A 13,766-nucleotide genomic window follows, 5' to 3' on the forward strand; every position below is an offset into this window, starting at 1 on the left:
TATATTAAGTGGTGTTTTGAGTATAATGTCAACAATTGAAGGGAAGATATTAGATAGGCTTAATTACTTAATTGGTCCCTTAAAGACATTTATGGTTTCAAATTGGTCCCTTAAAAAAAAAAGGGCCAAATTGGTCCCTTAAAGACCTTGCCGTTAAACATTTTGGTCCTTTCCGTCCAGAAACTGTTAATTTTTACAGGTGGCGAACTGGATGCTTACGTGGCTGCTCACATGGGTGCTTACATGGCTGCTTACTAGGTAAATCATTTAATTTTAAAATAAAAACTTAAAGTTAAAATTTAAAATAAAAAAGATTATAACTTCTCTCTCTTGTTCTTCATCTTCATCATCAACTTCATCAAACAAACCCCAAAAAAGAAACCAAATCCTCAAATTAGAAACAGAAATCCCTAAAAACACCCAAAAAAACCCCAAATTCACTCAAACCACTTTCTAACCATAAATCAAACCCCAAAACCTGCAAAATAAAAAAATAAAAACAAAACAATTTCAAAATAAAAAGCTTAGATCCATTCTGATTTCTTATTCTTTGCCACAAATCCAACTCAAAACCAAACCAAAATCAATATAAACATATGCACAACTTTGCCACAAATCCATTCTAATTTTATTTTTTTTGTCTCTGTTTCTCTTATTGTTTATGTTTTTTCGTTTGATTTGTGATGGATGTGGAAGATGGTTGTTGTGATTGTTGAAAGTGGAAGATGATTGTGAGTGAATAGGTGAAAATGGAGGTGTTTATGGTTACTGGTTTTTGTTCTCAGTTTCCTTTCTTTTTACTCTTTCAATTTCTCTGCCTGTGAATTTGTTTTTGAGTTTTTTTTTTGTTTGTTTTTAAGTGTTTCAAAATCTGGATTTGTGTTGATGAAGTTTATGAAGAAGACGGAAGGAAGGAGATGAAGAAAGGAAAATAAAACAAGGTGTTGGTAGTACATTATTAGATATAATAGATATTCAAGATCCAATGGTTTTTCTTTTGATAAGGAAATCCAATGGTTAATATTAAAAAATTATTGAAGTCTATGGTGGAGCACCTGAAGTGTTGGTCCACCTTATACTTTTGGGGTTAAAAGTTAACGGAAGAGACTAAAATGTTTAACGGCAAGGTCTTTAAGGGACCAATTTGGCCCTTTTTTTCTTTAAGGGACCAATTTGAAACCATAAATGTCTTTAAGGGACCAATTAAGTAATTAAGCCTATTAGATATGGAGCAAGATGCAAATTTGGTTTGAGTTGATATCATTTTTTAGTGCTTGCACTTCTTTAAATATTTACCTAATATACACAACTGAATTGTTTCCAACTTGTGTGAGGAATTCAGCTTTGTCAATGGCTAGGCTTTCTATGGTGTTTGGAGGAGCTTTTAGTCCATTGTTGGTTAGTGCTGGTAGAGATCAAAAGTTTCTTTGTTATGGGGTTTTTGGGTTGGCTATAGGTTTTAGTGGTGTATTTGGAGTGTAACCAGAGACAATAGGGAGAGCACTTTGTGATACAATGGATGAAGAAGAAAACAAAGGTAAAAGTTCTTGTGACATATTGGCTTGAACTTAATTAGCCATATCCATTAAGATGTAAGTTAAAATATTCATATATTTTGTACCAAAATAAAATAAAATATATTCATATATTTGTCAAGGAAACATTGTGTGGAAATAATGAATTTAGTGGAATATTTTTTTGGTAGATAGACGAAACGGCAGCAAAGTCATTATAAACGCACACACATAAGTGAGAAAGTCGAGATTCAAACTCCGACCATGATATCCGGTCTAACAATTTCACAAAAACATATCAAATCCCAATCCCACCAACAAAACAAGTCAAATTTCATGTTGGTGTTGTTTATGGGAGAAAAGTGTCTTCTCTTATAACTCAATCTGTTCCGGATTTCTCTTTTATGTCAAGAAAAGAGAATAATATGTTTCCTACCTATTGAAGAACAAGAACAAAGGTTGTGGTGTTTTGACAAGTTCAAGAGGGAGTAGTAGATCAGCAAATGCTGCTGCAGCAAATGCCAATTTTGATGAACTTAGGAGTTTTTTAGTTACTGCAAATGCTATCAAAGGTTTAGAGTTTTGAGTTCATTCAAATTTGATTGGTTTGGTGTGTCTTGATTGCCACAGATTTTCATCTTTATGGTTTCAATTTTTTTTTTGAGAAGGAGGTGAATTATAGCTAGTGTGATTTGACTTAGTCATTGAAATATTACTGAAAGAAGAATAGTTTTCATATTCTCTTTCTCTGTTGATTGGGAAGGAAATTGTTGTATTTTGAATGAAATAAATCAATTTTTTGTTTCAGAATTAAAAAAAATTATTTTGTTATGTAAATTTTGGATTGGTGAATTTCTTAAAACTGGATTTAAAATTTGATAATTTACTTGGTTAAAAAATATAACTAATTTAACAAACTTCAGCAAACGTCTAAAATTAAACTAGCGACTAATTTATAGCACAAGTCTTGTAATATTACTAATACAAATGAATTCATCTAAACACTTAATCTCTGCTGCTCAACGAAGATACATGACATGAGCATCAAAAGGAAGATGACACAGCTTTTGCTCAGCGTGAATGAAATGTGATTAAAATAACAGGGACAAATTAGTAATATATTAGGTAAGAGGAATGATTCCACCCCATACCTCCCAATCCTAAAATTGGAGGGGAACAAAATTGATGGAAGATGGAATGGGATGGAATAGATCCCGCCATTCTCCATTCCATCCATTTTTTTTTTTTAACAAATTCCATCCATTTTTTTAAAATTCAAAAACAATGAAATGTTATTTCATACCATTCCATCCAATTAAATCAATCCAAACAAAGCTGAAAGGTTAAATTCTAGTCATTAGTCTACTTGACCAACAAAAAAAATTGAATGCATTTCCCTTATAGGAAGTAGTTTGCAAATGAGATAGTTTCCCTTGTTTTCTGTGTGCTTATTCTACAACTAAAATTAAATGAAAAACATGGGACCCTAATTTCTTTACCAAATCATAGAAAAGAAGAAATGTTTTTCTGGGTTCATTCAGACGCGTAGTTTTGTAAACCAGATCGCCACTTTGGACTTAAAATGTGCTATGACGCCTCTCTACTAGATTACAGCAGCATGCTAGTGCATTTTCTTGTTTTCATTTAGCCCGTTTTTTTGGTACAAAGTATGATAATACATTGCAACCAAAATTGGAAAATGCAGCACATTAAACCAGTGCTTCATCAAGAGAAATTAGGGAGGAAAATGATCACCATCTGATGGAGGGAAACTAGATTTTGTCGATCGCATCCCTCTAAGTAAACTTTTGGCTTTCTCCCTCTCCTAAAAGAATAATTTTGATTGTTAAATGATTTGGTATGAACAAATTGTTTGAAATTGAAAGCATGGTTATTATTATTATAAAATAAATTGAAAGTGTAGTAAAATAGTTTAGACTCACCGGGCCACCATAATCAAGGAGACGAGTACAATAAACCTCTGCTTCTTCAAATTTTTTTGTCGATTTGTAATACTTTGCAAGATAGGACAAAGCTTCAACCATGTTAGGTCCGTCCCTCTCTTCAGATTCCATCCTCTCTAAATCTTTTTTGTAGTAAAAAGCAGCCTCATCGGGGCGTCCCAGCTCTGAATGAAGCTTTGCTAGTTGATTCAGAGCAATTGCTTCATTGTCATTACAATTTGCTGCTCTTTTGTAACACTTAATTGCCTCATCAAGCATGCGGAGCTGGTCAGTTTCATAGCATTGAGCCATAGCAATCCACAACCGGGAATCTTTTGCCTGCAAGAATACAGCTTCTTTGAAGTAGTGAAGCGCATAGAAAGGCATACCCATCATCTCATAAGCTTGTCCTAGTCCATACCAAGCACGATAATCACGCGGATCTACAGCAACAGCCCGACGATAGGCATCCACAGCAGCAGGAGTGCTTTTCATCTCTACAAACTCATGACCCATAAGTGTCCAAGCAGAGAGGTAATTTCTGTTCAGTTTAAGGGCTCTCCTAAAATATACAACTGCTTTTTCATGTTGCCCCTTTAAACTGTAATAATTCCCAATAATACAACAGGATTCGGGTCTGTATTTATCAGTCATGAATACTCTATGAGCAAGGTGACTCAAAGCAGAAAAGCATTCTTTAGCATATAGCACATTAGAGTACATATCCATGTCTTCCACTCTGTAAGGATCAGTCCTCAGCAGTTCTTCAAATATTGCTTCAACTTGATCAAATTCTCTCAAACTGTACTGAGCTTTAGCAATTTGAGCTTGAATGTAATTGCTAAAACCAAAAGTTCCAAGTAGATATTCATATTTTGACAGAGACTCATTATGCATCCTTAATTCTTGATAGACACTGGCAAGAAAAAAGTCCTTCATCCAATGACTATTGAGATTAAGACTATTCAATATATCAACTGTAGTGCATAAGGATTGCAGCTCAGTCCAGGCATTCCAGTTCCAAGGGTAGCTATTTACAGATTCCACAAGTACCGTACGTGCCAAAGTTTCATTGCCTTTTTGTTTCAGTATCAGACCATATAAGTACAAACAAAAGGGATCAACTGTGCCATTCTTGCGAAGTGTAGACAGCTCCCTCTCTAAAGAAACCAATTCCTGATTCACAGCATCACTCTTACCCAGAGGTCCGTCAAGTTCTATCATCTCTTCCTCTTTACGCTTTTCTCCCGCCTGTAAGAAGCAAAAAGCATGGACAAAGATGTTATAGACATGTGAAACTCCATAAACAAAAAAAAAATGCAGTTCTACACATTATGACAATTGACAATGTCTAAAAGAAAGACCTGAAGACTGCTTGGGAAACAGAAAGAACACTACATGAATAACAGACAAGTAATAACAAGAAATTACTGATTTTGGTATTGGGCTTACCTTCATATATTACAGAATAAAATTGCAATTTTTCCATTGAAGAAACTTGCAGATATACTTTTAACCTCTCGTTCTTTCTGTTTTTGTTTCCGGCATAAAACTATTTCTTATTCTTACGAAGTTATTCAGAAACAATTTCTTTTAATCAAAATGTTAATAGGATAAATTAATTACAAACACAAATTGAGGCCAATAGCCAGAGTTTTAAGTTTTACTGGGCTGTGACATTTAATATAAGCATGCCTTATATCTCTAATCAGTAACCAGTAATTACACATCCCACTTACTTTCCAACAGCAATGATCAGATTTAAAAGACAGCTCCAGTTAGAATTTGATAGCAGGCATGTCCTCCGTAATTTGAGGGCAGCATAGAAAATTGTATCACATAATGAAATAGATACTCTAGACACACATCTTAACACGAGGGAACCATGAACATATGACATGTCAGTCAGCTGGTGTGCTTTGTTCATTGTAACTGTGCCCAAATCAAATAAAAGAAGACAACATAGACTGCCCACTATTTCTGCCCTATAATGTTGCTATATGTTCAGTAAACTTGGAAACACCCCCACTTCAACAATTATAGGAATTTAGCTTCAATTACAATTCACAACAGTAAATATAATATAAGTCCTATATTATGCTTTAGACCATTCATGCTTGAATAAAACTAACTAAGCATGATCAATACCTACTAGTGAAAATCACCATGCTATTGAGCAATCATTCCCACATGAGTCATAAATAACAAAAGGCCTGTAATAGTTGACATCAAATTCCAACAGCTTCTACCCTTCTACACCCAATTAGGTTATTCATAGAACCAAAATATTCATAGATAATTGATATAAATGTGACGGATAGAAACAAAATATTAGATTATTGATAGCCAATTATATTGTTTAGACCTTATTTCTTAATATTTAATTTTTATAAACAAAAGTTCCACAGAATGGAAATTTCTTTGTGAATTAAGAACTTTCGGTGGAAGATGATATTCCTATCTGAGTGATAGCCATAATGGTAGTTTATTGAATAGGATTCTTGATCATTCACCATTCTTTAGAACTCTAGTATCAAAACAACTTTATAGAAGTGTCTTATCTGTGTCTTAATATGCTCCCTCCACATATTTAGATCTGTAGATTCGCTGGATGCCAGTATTTGTGCAGAGATTAGAACAAGGATTCCTGATACTATTGCATGGGACTACAATTTTGAACCTGCTGGGACAAACCCTTTAACCTTCACTGTTAAGGTATGATATAAATTTCTTGTATCACTAGCAAATACAGATTGATTGATGACATACTAATTTGATAGCAGGCATGCATGTCCTCCTTAATTTGAGGGCGGCATAGAAAATTGTATAACATAATGAAATAGATACTCTAGACACACATCTTAACACGAGGGAACCATAAGATCTGTAGATTCGCTGGATGCCAGTATTTGTGCAGAGATTAGAACAAGGATTCCTGATACTATTGCATGGGACTACAATTTTGAACCTGCTGGGACAAACCCTTTAACCTTCACTGTTAAGGTATGATATAAATTTCTTGTATCACTTGCAAATACAGATTGATTGATGACATACTAATTTGATAGCAGGCATGCATGTCCTCCTTAATTTGAGGGCGGCATAGAAAATTGTATAACATAATGAAATAGATACTCTAGACACACATCTTAACACGAGAGAACCATGAAGATATGACATGTCAGTCAGCTGGTATGCTTTGTCCATTGTAACTGTGCTCAAATCAAATAAAAGAAGACAACATAGACTGCCCACTATTTCTGCCCTATAATGTTGCTATATGTTCAGTAAATTAGGAAACACCCCCACTTCAACAATTATGGGAATTGAGCTTCAATCACAATTCACAACAGTAAATATAATATAAGTCCTATGTTGTTGATAGTGGCAGATAGCACTGCTCACAAGGCATCGCATCATGTGAAGCTGGGTGGCCGCCCCCATACGCGCCATAACATCCCAGAGTTAAGTAATAGCCGTTGTGGCCGCATTCGCAAGAGCTTTTCCCATTTAAAGGGTTTGAGTAATTTGGTTCATTTTCAGCAATTATGTGTTCATTAGTATTAAATGTATAATAATTTTGGGGTCGACCACTCCGCTGTGCTATTCGCGACTGACATCATAGCAAAAATCTCCCAACAAAATCAGCATATTAATCACAACCTATTTATCAGACAAGCACAAACATCCTGTAATCCAAAACAGACTTTCCCACGAAAATTGAATTAAACACATACATCATAATTGTCATATTTCTAACCCTCCACTACATTCACATTACCATCTCGCCCTTACTAAAGTCAAGAATGTGCCATCAGCATATTAATGACAACCTATTCAAAGTTCAAATTCAAACTCTACCAAACCCTTCATAATATTACTACTACATCAATATCCCACTGATTAACATAAATAAAAACCTAGAGTAAAAAAACATAAAGAAAGCACATGAGAAAAAAATCAAAACTAACCAGATAGAGAGCATAAAATCTCAAGAAAAGCGATTTCCGACCGATTTGATCACGAAGAACATGAGCAGCTCTCTTATACTCACGGCAATCGAAATAAGACTTAGCCAAAAGGTAAAAATCACCATCAACAAGTTCATCCTCTTCCATAACAGGAGTAGCAACATACGAAACACCGGCAATTGGAGTCGCCGTAATGTCATGCGTTCGGTACTTCCGTCGAATACTTGAACTTCCACGCTGAAACCTCGTGTTCGACGGAGTAAACTTCGACGGATCTTGCTCGATTCCGATCAATTGCTCCGCCGCCCTGAAATTGAATATGAAAAGGAAAATGAGAGTGAGAGAGAGATTAGGGTTTGGGGAAGTTAGAGTTAGTAGTACCATTTGTAAGAAGAATAGAGACATCGATCGCTGAGTTGACGAATTGCGATGCGAAGTTCGCTTCTGCAACTTTCTTTGGAACTCATGAGAAGAGGGATTAACTATCGTTTGAATTTTGAAACTGTGTTTGTGTTCTATATTTCTACAAATTCATTTCCCCTACGACATTAATTTACAACGGCGTTTTTTGGTTTGAATTCAAAATTTTGCTAACATTTTATATTTTTGTGGAATGAAAAATAGTAATTGTTTATTGTTTATGACCATTTCAATTTTTTCACTCGAGCATTTGATGCAGGATGACTCAAATCCAATCGATTCACCCGAACTCAAACTCAAGTCAACGGGCGAAACCGGAGTTGATTGAGTTTGAGTTTTGGTTCGGGTGGCATCCGAATACATGAGTGTGAGTTTGAGTAATATCAAACCCACACCCAAAACTCATTCACCCACTGGTTTATGTATTAATAAATTACCTATTTACCGCTACGTATTATGCTCTCTTTTAAGTTTTTGAATGTTATATTGGTGCATGTTGTAGTGATGATAACATTTGAAGAGTTATTTAGTAGGAAAAAAACTATTTTGAATTTGTTTACGTGAGAATTTGGTAAACAACCGCTAGTTTAAGTATTTAAACTCGCGAGATCAACTAGTAAATCTCAGGACAATTTTGTGTTTATTCGTGCTAAGAAAACTGTTTGAATGTTCGTTTTAACAAGGAAACAAACACTTAGGAATTAAAACGTTTTAAAACATACAAGAGAAACTAATTCAAATCGCCTCGAAGTAGCAGTTTCTCGAGCAAGTATTTGAAATTAAACTTAGAGAAAATTACTGGAAAGCAAATTGCATTGAATGAAAAGCAATTACAAATAAAGATGGTTCACAAAACATACATTTCTCCTCTGAATTCCGTTCGTTCGATCGCTGAGTACTTAGAATTTTAGAGAGAGTGTTTGTATAAAATTTTGTGACCTTTGTTCTGAATGAAAAACTACTATAAATACTACTACAAAGTGGTAACTGTTTCTTGATCATCTGGACGCTCCTCGATCTGCCACGTCGACCACGTTCTCCACTTTCATCTTTCATTCTTTCAGCGCGCGCCAATGCCTCTTGGGCCGTTCGTTGTTTCTTCTTTGGGCTTGGCCCAACTCTCTATCGGTTCGATTTCGCGCTTTCGATAGCTTCCTGGCAAAACCAAAACTGGACGCGTTATCCATATCTCTCGAAGCGCTCTTTGGCTTCGACCTAGTTGGCTTTCGACGCCAACTTTGAAAGTTTTATTTTGACAATATCACCTCCAAATAAGTATTGGACCCACCAATTATATTTAATTGATAAATCCCAAATTTATATCCAACAAATTGCCCCCCAAAAATGCCATTTTCGACTGTGTCTATCGAAAGAGGAAGTGGCGTTTTTGAAAGTACTAATGGATATCTTTCTTTTCCATTTATCTCTCCTATCGTTTAGGTTGCCATTCAAAACTTTGGATTGGCTCCAAAACTTGTTTTTTCTTTCCACCTGTCAAGGGGTTTGGACACTTGTCAAAAAGGAAGTTGAAAAATTTGTTATTTTCAACAGACCGCGTGCCTCTATAAATAGCTAGCTCCTCCCTTTATTGCGTTTTCTCCAATTTTCGCTCTGTCAACTGTTCATCTTCTTCTTCATCTTCCGCGATTCTTTCTTGAATTCTTGCTTCCAAAAGACTTTCTATTCTCACCATTCTGTTTATCACCGAGTCATCAACTCTCTTTTTCACTTGGATTTTCCTCAACTATCTCAAACAACCTGTGATTCCCAAATTTAACCCTAATCCGTTCTTTTACACCATCTTTACACCTTCATCAATGGCGTCGGATTCAGATGTTGGAAAAATCCTTCCTTACGCCGGTAGGTGGACCGCCGCCACTCTTTCTTCTTACGATACGGATGTGGTTCCAGAACCATCGTTGCGTCTGGACTTGCAAAAGTTTTGGGAAAATCAATTGATCTTTCCTTATTCCGTTGATAATCTTGTGCATGCGTTTGGGGGACCCAAACCAAGTGATAAAAGTAGGAATTCTAAGGTTCTGTCCATTTTTCCTGTTTATAAACCTTGTGCTCCTAGGGTTTTTATCAGTGAACCCTATAACTTTAGCTATATCAAGGCGCCTAACAGAGTGTTTCGATCGGCTCCTTCTTTGAATGACCAATACCTTGGCTGGTTAGACAGGGTACAACGTGATAAAGCTGATATTTGGCAAGCCTGTGGTATTTATGACCTTATTCAACTCTCTCGGACAGGTCTTAAATACCAGCAAGAGATGATTATTGCTGCTTTACACTTCTTTGAGTCTTCTACCAACACTTTCCACTTCGAATGTGGCATGATGACTCCTACACTGCTAGATGTTGCTGCCATTACTGGCCTATCGCCTCTTGGCGACACTTATGATCCTTGCAAAGCTTCCGACACCATCAAATTCGATTTTCGAAACAAGTCTTACTCCAAATACATTGTGGAAAATCGAAAGACTAGCGATGAAGTGAGTGACGAAGAACACGTTGCTTTCCTAACCTTATGGCTATCGCAGTATGTCTTCTGCACTCAATCTCTCCAAGTAGCCAAGAAATTCATCCCTATGGCTATTCAACTACACGAATGTCAATAATTCAACTTCGCTCGACTTATTCTTGGATGTCTTTATGAATCCATGAGGGATGCTTGTGAACATCTTAAGAGAACAGGCGATGGATCTACCTTTTTAGGTGCTGGCCCCTTCTGGTTGCTGCAATTATGGCTAACTGCCACTTTTCATGCTGAACTTGACCTTTTCTTGCCTGAGCCATACTATGAGGAATCAAGAACGCGCCAAATCGAAGGCACCAGGCTGGCAAGGATGGTTCCTAGGGAAAGAGGCCTTGGTTATGATGTGGCTTTCCAACAGTATTTTAATACTTTTCTCAGCCTGAAGAAGTTCAAGCCTAGCTTTGCTCCTTTTGTGGATAAGCCACTTGGTCCTCCTTGGTTCACTCACAGATTTCCTTCTCCACCGGAATTTGAGACGGTAACCAACAGCATTTGGAATGCTTACTTGATGCCTACAGTCTTGTCTTGTCGAATTGGCTTGACTTCTGGAGATTTTGGGTTAGTTGGCTACTTCCCAAACCTGGTGTCTCGCCAATTTGGCTTAACTCAAATACTCCCTAAGAGCATATACTTGGAAGAGAGGGAGGTTTGTTTAGGCAAGCATGGCATGACAGAACCACAGTTCCATTCGTTCTTGAACCATTTCAATCAGCCTTCTTATGAGCTTACCCCATTCGACTTCGCCCCCTCACATGCCTGTACTAGGGAATTTTTTATCTGGTGGTCTCGACACTATGAAGGACGCCTGGTTGACAAGACTGCCTTGCTTACTGCTATCTCTAATGGGTTCGACTCATCTATTTTGAACAAGATTAAGTCGAAACTGAACGCCAGAGGTATTCTTTTGGTTCTACTTTTTCTTGCATAATCTTTTACCTTGCGTGCTTTTCTCTTATGCGCACTTTTCCAATGCAGGGAGTAAGTCGAAGGCAGGTTCCAGCAATTCTAGCAAGCCTCTTCCTCCACCACCTAAGGTTGAACTAAAGGTAAGCCTTTGCCTTTTTGTGGCTTCTTACGCTCTTGTAGGATTTCCATATTAACTTTGATATGCCCTTTCCAGATTGCTTCACGCAAAAGGCCTCCTTCAACTGAAACTCCTTCTGTTTCGAAGAAACAAAGGCCTATTCCAGCCACTTGTTCGAATGCTCCAGATAAGGTACCTCTTTAGCAAAAGACTTCTTTTCCTTTTATCTTACATGCGAACTTACTGAACTGTGGCCTGTAGGATATTCCTGTTCTTTCGACCATCCCTGAGCAGACTAACATTGCCACCACTCAAGACCTCTCTCCTAATGCTGAACCCATTACTGATGAGAAAAAGAAAAAGAAGAAGAAGAAGAAAGAACACCAACCCAACCAAGAAAGTACTCCTGAGCGCAAGTCCTCTGAGATTGAGGCACAACCTGATACTCTGGCATCACCTGAGGACCCTCCTTTAGATCAATCGGAAAGGAAGAAGAAGAAGAAAAAGAAGCAGAAAAAATCTCCTGCTGCAGCTACTGTTGTCGAGGCTTCTGCTACTGCAAAAGAAATAACTTCACCGCCTGAAGCTTCTGCTACCCCTCCAGCCCAAGTGAGCCATTCTTACTTCTTGTTACTTCTCCAGCTCTTAACTATGTTGCTTATTCTTTCACGGTTTTATTTGTTTCAGCCACGAAACTCTGCTCAAGTTATCTCTCAGGATGAGCCTGCTCCTAGCAAAGCGGCTGAGGGGGTGGTCGAAGGACCAAGTGATGCGCATCCTGAAGATGTTGCAGAAAAAATCCCATCTCCTCAGCCTGTCGAAACGGCCATTCTTACTGAAACCTCATCACCGCCCAAGGCTCCTGGCTCGCCTCACCGTGCTCTCGAAGATGATACCCTTCAGCCTAACACTGGCGCAGACCAGCTTGATCAAGGTCTACCGCAACAGAATCCTTTGACAAACCCTGCCCAAGTATTGGCTGATAATGGTCCTCCAACCAATTTTCAAGCTGACCCTATTGCTAATGCTGAACAAAGGCCAACAGTTGATGGCGAACACTCCACTACCAATCAACCACAACCAAGTAACTCAAACCATGAGTCTAGTTCACCCAACGCTGACACTTTCGACTCTGATGATGGGAACTCCTATATTGGTGATTCACTTGGTGAAGAAGGAACTTCCGTGTCGAAGCCACTTCCTACTGTTGTCCTGCCAGCTGAACTTGCCAAAGAATTAAAAGATTTAACTCCAGTAGATGCACTTATCAAGCTTTTATCAAGCCATGGCACCTCTAGCTCCGTTGTTGAGGACATAGAGGGGAAGGAAGATGTACTTGAGCAAGAACAGTTTGAGCATGAAGTCAGGTTCAGGCGAGAAATTCTTGATGGGGGATATGTTGGGCCTGCTTGATCGTGACTCTTCTATATATTACAACATCAAAGCCCTTTTTCGCAAGCTGCAGAACCCAAGGACTGACGAAGCAATGTTCCTTCTAGTGACTCAGGCTGAAACCTTTTTAGAACAGTTCGTTAGTCAATCTCAACTCCTAACCAGGACTAGCAGCCTTCTGACATCTCTGCTCGCAACCCAGCAACACCATTTCGAGCAAGCTAATAATTGCAATGCAGAGGTCACAACTATCAAAGCTGCCTCTGATGAAGCTCTTGAGCAACTTGTGGCTTGTGAGAACAATATTGCTCAATGGCAATCTGAAATCGAAGCGCTAATGGAAAAGGTTCGACAAGAAGAGGCTAAGATGGAAAAACTAGCTGCAGTAGCTATCGAAGCACAGAAGGTTAAGCTTGATGAGCTAGCACGTGAAGGTATCCAACATTACAGTGATGGTCTAGCTGTCCAAAAGCGAGTTGAGCACCTTGCTAGTGATAAAGAAATGCTACAACGTAAACTGGCGTCCATTCGAACTCAGTATTATCAATTTCAAGCGGCCAATCGACAGCCTCCTTCGACATCTCAACCACAACCTTGACTTTATAAATTTTCCTTTTAGTCTCAAGTTTTTTTTTTATTCTCTTTTGGATGTCATAATTGTAACTCTCTTAACACTAGCAACTGTCAAACAATTTCGTACATGCCTTTTGAATGTATGCCCTTTTGGCTCTTCCATGCTGCATGTTCATATATTGGCTGAGTATTTTATTCCTTTATTATTGCTTGCTTTCCTTCTTTTGGGTCATTATCCCAAGCCTTATTAATGGCATTTTGTAAGGAGTGAAGCGAGCATGTTTCCAAAGCAGTCAACATAACTAACTACACGGCTTTGGGCATTAATGCCATGGCATTTCCCCATGCAAACCGACCATGGTTAGTTGTAACTGCCTGGCCATTAACGCG

The 13,766-nt window shown here is 37.8% G+C and overlaps 1 protein-coding gene across 1 annotated transcript; it reads right to left on the reverse strand.

Moving 5' to 3' along the window:
- Positions 1-2,857: 2,857 nt before the first annotated feature.
- LOC123898047 (anaphase-promoting complex subunit 8) lies at positions 2,858-8,070 on the reverse strand. The gene is made up of 4 exons (XM_045948896.1): positions 7,810-8,070; positions 7,429-7,735; positions 3,458-4,708; positions 2,858-3,339 (listed from the first exon to the last, which is right to left on the reverse strand). Exons 1-4 carry the CDS (start codon positions 7,893-7,895, stop codon positions 3,250-3,252), a joined length of 1,734 nt encoding a protein of 577 aa, XP_045804852.1. The 5' UTR covers positions 7,896-8,070; the 3' UTR covers positions 2,858-3,249.
- Positions 8,071-13,766: the final 5,696 nt, after the last annotated feature.

Source organism: Trifolium pratense, linkage group LG7, assembly GCF_020283565.1.
Source record: "Trifolium pratense cultivar HEN17-A07 linkage group LG7, ARS_RC_1.1, whole genome shotgun sequence".
Lineage (NCBI taxonomy): Eukaryota > Viridiplantae > Streptophyta > Magnoliopsida > Fabales > Fabaceae > Trifolium > Trifolium pratense.